Raw genomic sequence first — 8,104 nt, 5'->3', positions numbered from 1 at the left:
GTCTTTGCTTGTCTCCTTGGGTTTGCTGGAGACCTCCTCCCTGTCCTGTCCCGATGCCTTGCTGAAATCGTCATGGAAGATGTCTAGCTGGCTGGCTAGATCACCTGGCTTTCTGGTGGTGTGATGTCGAGGGTGAAAAGTAGTATAACACCCACCCTTCCCTCAACAAAGAGCTCAGACTCCTGTGAGTTAGATGGAGCTATTGATAACTCAGTCAGTCTTCCTTACGATCTATTTGCATGGTCTAAAAACGCGACTCCTGTGTTCCCAGACTAGACCGTCTGTCACCGTCATTCTTGCTCTGTGGGTGCCCCCGCAGCCCCCTACTCACCAAACAAAAGGTCTTCCCACTTGCGAGAATTGGCCGATACCCAGTGCAGCGGCACAGGTTACCTAATCAGAGAAAAAGCAAAGTTATCAGTATGTTTTATTTTTAGTGATTTTTACTTTATTTTTCTTTAGAAAGTTGAAGACAGGTGTTTGTTTTTGAGGATATTTGAATATCTGCTAGGCTGTTCACTGCTTTTTCCTTCCTCTTAGATAATACCCTTCCCGTCACCTCAATTCTAGTTTTATTCTCTGTTTGAAAGAAGACGATAGTCTATCTGGTGAGCTCAGTTGCATCCATCTATTAAATTATTCATTCATTCAACGTGTATCTGTTGACAACAACTATATTTCAGATACTATGTAAGATGTAAGTGATCCTAAAACAGGAAAATATGCATTGTTTCTAAGGCTGTATATGAGCGAGGTATCATGCCTTGACAGCTTGTTAGTAGAGCCCCTCAGTGGACATTAGGTCACTGCTTCAGAATTTCCTAGGGTATTTGTTTAAAATGCGAATCTCTGGCCTTTCTCCAATTCTAAATCAGAATGTCTGGGGACAAGCCCAGGAATCTGCGTTTAAGAGGTCTGTGGTGATTCTATTGCATGGGAAAGTACGAGAGCCTCAGGTTTCCAAGGGATGAAGGTGCGGGGGAGGCTGTGGTGGAGGAAGGTTAGTGTGGAATCGAGGTCATCTGGAGAGGCTTCACAAAGAAGCTCATGCTGAAGGATGAGAAAGAAATGGATTGATGGAGAGCACGGGAGGGGCACTCGGGGTTCACGGAACAGTGCAGGCAAAAGTGGAAACGTGCAGAGGATGGAGGGCTGAGAGGAGACTGGCCAGTAGGGAGTCACACAGCTGAGGAGGAAGAATGAGTTCGGGAGGCCAGCTGTTGGGCTTCTCTGAATGCCGGGGGAAGGAGGGTGGGTGTGGCCATGTGAGGGATAAGGACTTGTTGAAGGACCTCACGTAGTGGAAGGACCTAAGGAAGGCAGGATTTTAGATGACTTGTTTGGATGTCCTGTAACGGAGCAGAGAGAGTAAAGGAAGTCCACTATAACTGGAAGACTAGGAGAGTGTGTGGGGCTTAGACTTCAGGCCTCAAACTAAGGATTTATGTGTCTAACAGATGTCTTGTTTAGTGATGGTTGATGATCCAGTGTGAGGTTTGTTGAGAGGAAGCAGAAGATGCTGTGTATGTGAATACACGCGTGCATGCGTGCGTGCACAGTTGCGTCCAACTCTTTGTGACCCCATAGACTGTAGCCCTCCAGGCTTCTTTGTCCATGGAATTCCCCAAGAATATTGGGGTGGGTTGCCATTTCCTACCCCAAGGGATCTTCCTGACCCCAGGATCAAACCTGCGTCTCTTCCATTGGCAGGTGGGTATTTACCACTAGCGCCACCTGGGAAACCCATGAGGTTTCCTGCAAAAAGGATATGTCTATGAACTCCTCTTTAGTAACTTAAACCCATTATAAATTTGAAAAGATCCTTTCAATATGTGAAGAGCTGTGTTATGGGTTGAATCGTGTCCCCAGAGATGTGCTAAGATATCTTTGGAACCTGTGAATGTGACCTTATTTGAAATTCTGCAGAGCTGCAGATGTAATCAGGTGAAGAGGAAGCCCTACTCATCTTAGGGTAGGCCTTAATCCAGTGGCTGGACTAGAAAAAGAGGGAAATCTGGACACAGATACACAGGGGAGAAGGCCATAAGTAGATGGAAGAAGAGATTGGAGTGATGAATCTCTAAATCAAGGAGGGCCAGGACTGCTGTCAGCCACTAGAAGCTGGAAAGACGAAAGGAAAAGTCTCTTCTAGGGCCTTGATTTCAGACTCTTTGCCTCCAGAACCATAAGAGAAGAAATTCCTGTTGTTTTCTTTTCCCAAGTTTGTGGTGCTTTGTTATGACAGCCCAAATGAAGGCAGCCAGGTAAAGTCACTGGGTAGGGAAGAGAAAGCAGGGTGTTAAGATGGGGGTGTGGGCCACTTGTTTGGGGAGCAAGTGCTCTGGTGAGCAGCTGCTAAGCTTGACATTCTCTGCTCCTGGTGAAAGCAGCTACTTCAGAAACAATTGAGGGGGTCCCTGAGTGGGGCTGGGGTGGCATGGTAGGGGGAAGCACAGCGTGACACATGCCCCCGCCTGGCCTCAGGTCAGACCTACCCCCCAGGGCTTCCAGCAGTTGCTCCTCAGAGGGCTGTGGGTGGTTCCTCAGCAGCGTGTACATTGACATCACCATCCCAGGGGTGCAGAAGCCGCACTGGGTACCGTGGCTCTTGGCAATCCTCTCCTGGAAGGACACAGGCATGGTCACAGGCCCTGACTTCCCACTGTCACCTCCTCCCACCAGGGTCCACGTCAAGCGTCTCCCTTGTCACAGTGGGACCTCCTCCCTGAGCAGTGCACCCTCACCTCGGGCAGAGTTGGCCAGCATCCCCTTTCCTTGGCTGCTCCCAGGGGAGGTGAGCCGGCAGCCGTGTCCTAGCATTACGGTTGCTTTTCAAGCTCAAATGTCCAGATCCCTCTAACAGGAAATTACTGGTGCACAACCTCCATTCCCAGAGTGAGAATTCTCCAGAAATCAGTAATGACAAGGAATGTGTGTGTAATTAAAAAACGGTTTTATCGAGCACCTCCACGTCTTTCCCAGCTTGGTTCTGAGCAGGGGTCACCTCTTTCTGAGTAACTGAGAGACTCTCCACTATGGAGCTTATATTACTCTCTTCTCCAAATTCTTCTGTGTGGATCAAAAGGAGCTCTGCTTTCCAAGGTCCAAGATTCGGGTCTGTGTTCTAGGTCCTGGCTATTTAGAGTGCAGTCGGGTCTGTGTTCTAGGTCCTGGCTATTTAGAGTGCAGTCGGGTCTGTGTTCTAGGTCCTGGCTGTTTAGAGTGCAGTCGGGTCTGTGTTCTAGGTCCTGGCTATTTAGAGTGCAGTCGGGTCTGTGTTCTAGGTCCTGGCTATTTAGAGTGCAGTCCGTGGACTGGCAGTGTTGTTGTTGGTCCCACCTGTGATCTTGTAGGAAATGTGGAACCTCAGGTCTCTGTTTTAAACCTTCTGAATCAGGATCTGCATTTTTAGAAAGCTCCTGGCTGATTGATTTTTAGGCATATTAAAGCTTGAGAAGGCTTGCTCTGGATGCAGATCTTAGTGTAATCCTAGGATTTGGGCTTATCGGTCTCGGGGTAAGCATCCTCTCTGACATTCTCAGAGACTCTAGTAAACTCTGCTGGGTCTTTTGCCTTTGCTGACATTCCTGGAATTGATTCTTATGATTAAATTCAGTTGACTCCTGCCTGGTTGTACTTGCAGCGTTAGTGTGTCTGAATGTATGACTTCCCCAACCCCTGTGCCGATGACTGAGAGATTGGTGTGTTTCTGCCCATACGTGTCACAGTACTCTTAAAACTCCATACCAGAGGGAATAAACTTAAACTTTACCCTGTCATCCTCGAGATGTTTTATTCTATGCATAGTACCCTCTGTGTAATATTTATTCTGCATTGCAGTCTAATATGCATTAATTAATATTTTGATCATGCTGTTACTATTCAAGCAGACAAAATAAGAAGAAAGATGATCAGCTAATGAAATATGGATGTATTTCTAGCTTTGTTTTAAGTCATTTAACAGATATTATTATCTGGATCAGGGTGTATCTAAAGCTTCTACTTTCTGGACCACAACGTAGAAGCCCTAGGAGGCACAGTCAACACAGCTTTGATTTCAAAGATAGGGTTAAGAAGTGAGAAAATTGGGATGTGCTCTTACCTGCACGGGGTGAAGCCTGGTTTTCATGCTTCCAACACCTTCCACAGTGGTGACAGCAGCCCCATACAGAGAGCAGATGGGCACCAGGCAGGCGGTGACAGAGAAGTGTCTTTATGTGAGAAGCACAGGGAAAATCAACAGGAGTAACACAGTTCTGCCTGGTGGGAATGTGGGAACGAAGAAGCGTAGCAGAACCCCTCCCCTCAACCAGCCTGTCATTCAGTCTAGAGGGGGGCGGACTGGAGGGGTGACCAGGAGGGAGAATTAGAGTCCTCTCTGCTGACTGTCTATCATCTGTAATAATTGGGGTTCTTAGGGGGAATATGGGCATTCTGAACCTCAGAAACCCTTTCCAAGCCCAGAACAGACCCAGCTGGATCTGGATGCAGTGGGTATGGACTTGTCTCATCAGGAATAATTTGGATGTCAATTATTACTCATTACAGCATTGATCCCATAACAGGCAAAAGGCCCACCTTGTCTTTTAACCATATTTGAGAATTTTTTTGACTGTTTATCTTAAACTCTGTATAAGGTTATTTAGAAAAGTTGGAAAGCCTGTGTCCTGAGGCCATTTTTTGCAATCTTGGGCCAGCAGATTTGGGAGCAGTCCAAGTACTGGAATCCGGCCCTTAATGAAATGCTGAAATCATGGGCCGGGTTCAGTTCAACAGTAAAAACAGCCAGAAAATGTGGGCCTGAGTTCTTGTTCTACGGCTTACTAATTGTATGACTGAACAAGTCACTTCATCTTTCTGAACCTCAGTTTCCTCACCTGTCAAATGAATGTTTGGCCTAAATTGGAGTTTCTTTTTTTTTTGGCCACACCACACAGCATGAGGGATCTGCAGCACGCCAGATCTTCCTCCAACAGGGATCAAACCTGTGTCCCTTGCAGTGGAAGCACAGAGTCTTAACTGCTAGATCACCAGGGAGGTCCCTAAGTTGGGGTTTCTTAACTGGGATGCATCAATGGGCCTTGGGAGATCCATGGCCCCCTGGAAACTGTGTAAAACATTATTAGTTTCTTTTTGTGATTAATTTTGATTGGAGTATAGTTGTTTTACAGTGTTGTGCATTAGTAGTTTTTGTAAAAGCACAAGCTTTTATCAGATTTTCAGAGAGGTCTAAGACCTAGAGAGAGTTAGAATCACAAAGCTGGAAGGCCTTTGAGATCGTCCTCAGCTGTGAGAGGAGAATGCGAGCCTGACCTCCGGGCATCTGTGTGGATACCTTATCTCCTGGGATGTGGGGTCTCGCTTAGACACCATCACGGTGCAGGCACCACAGCCTCCTCTTCCGCAGGCGTACTTGGTTCCGGTGAGGCGCACTGGGAGGGCCGGTCAAGGAAAGACTCCTGGTGGACATGTCGCCGCCATTAGAGCTTCCTCCTTAGGGTGTTGCTAGTGAGGAAAGTCTCCTTCGTGGAGTGAGATGCAGGTCTGAGAAGACATTTCCCTGCCTCCAAGCCTCAGTTAAGACCAGTCTGTGTCTTACTAGCTGTGTGATGCTGCACACACAAACCTCTCCCTACCTGTTTCCTCACTAGCAATGAGGGAAAAGCAGTATCTACTTGATCTTCACAGGCTTATCATAAGCATCTTGTCAGATAACAAAAGTAAAAGCCCTTTAGAAAAATCCTATTTCATTATAGGTAGTCTTCTGGGTTCCAATTAATGTAATTGGAAGAGAAGTACTTATTTTTATCAGGTTAATGTATTGCTAGATCTTCTCAGTTATTTGTATTGCATTTGAAACCCAGTCAGTGAGCCTTCAGAGAAACTCCCACCCTTATTTTCGTACCCTACCTGGAGTACCTTTCTGCTCCCTCTTGGTCCAGGTCCAATCCCAAGGCCCAGCCTCTGCTCCTCTCTTAAGTCATCTTTCTCCCTGATTGTGGTCCATTTCCACATAGTTTATGGATTGGATAAACTAGTAATTAACTAGACTGGCTAAGAAGACTTTGGAATCACTGGCTTTTTAAAAAAAGGCCATATGGCTTGTTCATCTAAATTAAGTCATAACCATAAATGCTTATCAGAGAGTATGTGAATGAATTGGAGTGGGCTGAGTGTACCTGGAGAGCTTGGGCTCCCTTTTAGATGGAGGATGACAGACAGGCCCCACTCAGCTCTAAGCAAGATTGCTGCCAGGTAAGAATGACTGTTTTTCATGAGAAACTCCTATTTCTTTTTTTTTTTTCTTCCTATTTCTTTTTTATAATGAGATTTCCTAATTTTCAAACATTTGACAGTGAGTGATAACCATGTGGGCTTTTAAACAAAACTTATAATGTCTCTTTTAAAAAAATTTGGCTTCTTCGAAAGATCCACTAGATTTATCAATTAAAATATGTTAGCCATTATGAAAGTCTAAATTTCAGAATATAGAAAGTTGAGGGAAAACCTCTTGTGAGAAAATAGATGTTGAGAAAGGTAATCTCCTATGACACGTGCTCTTCCTAAATCTGGAGAATTTGGTTTTCCTCCAGGGTAAGGTACATGCAAAACAAACCTCTCTTATATAACCACCCTCTTGGGAAGCTGGAAGGCCCTTAAAGGAATAATTAGTACTGAAGGAAAGAGCTTAGCTTCTATTTCATGGCTATTAAATCAAGATATAAGAAACTCTGGGGAAACTTCATCCTTTTCAAATAGCTCAATTAACTTAATATCCTTAGAACCATTGCCAAGAGCAAAAAGAGAATGAGGGCCAAGGGGCTTGGCTGTTTGCAGATAGAGAAGTTTGATTAATTTTCATAATCACAGCTAGCCTAAGCTTTAAGGCAAACACAGACCTGGCCAAGACTCTGGCCAAAAGGATCCAGTTCTTTCTTAGGAAGCTCAAGAGAGTGACTTCTGGGTCTGCATTCCTTTCAATCACCTGCATTGGAAACAGAGAGGAGACTATTATGGGGATTGAATGGATGACCCAGTGAAACTCAGGAGACATAGAGACAAAAACTTGATCTCTGGGTTGGGAAGATTCCCTGAAGGAGGGCATGGCAACCCACTCCGGTATTCTTGCCTGGAGAATCCCATGGACAGAGGAGACTGGTGGGCTACAGTCCAAGAGGTCACAAAGATTCAGGCCCAACTGAAGTGACCTAGCACACATGCACATATCAACTAATTCTGTATAATGGAAACTGAACAGAAAAATTAAGTTCATAAATAGAAAAATAAAGAATGCTCCACTTCTTATCCTCCTGAATTTGAGAATCAAAATACATTGCTAGAATAGAGTGCTTCTGGTGTATTGGGCCCAGCACTGAGGTCCTCTATAAGCATTTTAGAGGTTTCTAATCAATGAAAGAAGCATCTCTCTTTCGATCTCTACAATAGTCATAAAGACGGGCACCCTGAGACTCAGGGAAGTGAAGTGACTTGTAGAAGGTTGTGCAGTAAATGGTGGAGCTGGATTGGAACCCAGGCCATGTGACATGAGGCACGTGTCTTTACCCCCAGTGCTTTATCACCTCTCCCACTCCCTGGTGGAATGTAGAACAGGCCGAAGTAGACTGGTTCCCAGTCTCTGGCTTCTTGTCCCTGATTGGAGGGGGTCTCAACCCAAACAGGTCACATGTGCTTCCCTCAGGCTAGAAGTTTCCTGCTGACTCTGCAAACTGTGGAGGTGATACCCAACACTTACCTTCCTCCCGTTCACAAAGAAAACCAGCTCATCCGATCTCGACGGGCAAGGCATTGCACCTGGAGATGAAGTTTCGCCTTACAGCTCTAGGGGGAGTGCTCTCTGGAGCCAGCCGTAGAAACGAGCAGACAAGATTTAGGTCCAAGCAACTGAAATCTCTCCTGGTGTGGAAGCAGACAGTGTGGAGCCCGAGGGAGCAGAGCAAGGGGGTGGAGACTACCTGGCTTCATGGCCTTTTAAGTCAAGGGCATCTCTGTGGCCCAGCCTCCCAACTCTGCCTCACTTGGCCTTCCACCAATCCTGGCTTCCCCCAGGCTTGGGGTGGAAGGCATGCTTCCAGCCCATGCCTCT

The 8,104-nt window shown here is 46.0% G+C and overlaps 1 protein-coding gene across 1 annotated transcript; it reads right to left on the bottom strand.

The window, feature by feature from the left end:
• Positions 1-244: 244 nt before the first annotated feature.
• LOC133256161 (aldehyde oxidase 2-like) lies at positions 245-2,774 on the bottom strand. The gene is made up of 2 exons (XM_061430992.1): positions 2,496-2,774; positions 245-393 (listed from the first exon to the last, which is right to left on the bottom strand). The coding sequence occupies exons 1-2, from the start codon at positions 2,638-2,640 to the stop codon at positions 245-247; spliced, it is 294 nt and encodes a 97-aa protein (XP_061286976.1). The 5' UTR covers positions 2,641-2,774.
• Positions 2,775-8,104: the final 5,330 nt, after the last annotated feature.

This window comes from Bos javanicus, chromosome 2 (assembly GCF_032452875.1).
Source record: "Bos javanicus breed banteng chromosome 2, ARS-OSU_banteng_1.0, whole genome shotgun sequence".
NCBI classification, from domain to species: Eukaryota; Metazoa; Chordata; class Mammalia; order Artiodactyla; family Bovidae; genus Bos; species Bos javanicus.
Note: the sequence above shows the minus strand (reverse complement) of the source record. Positions and strands in the feature narration are given on the sequence as shown.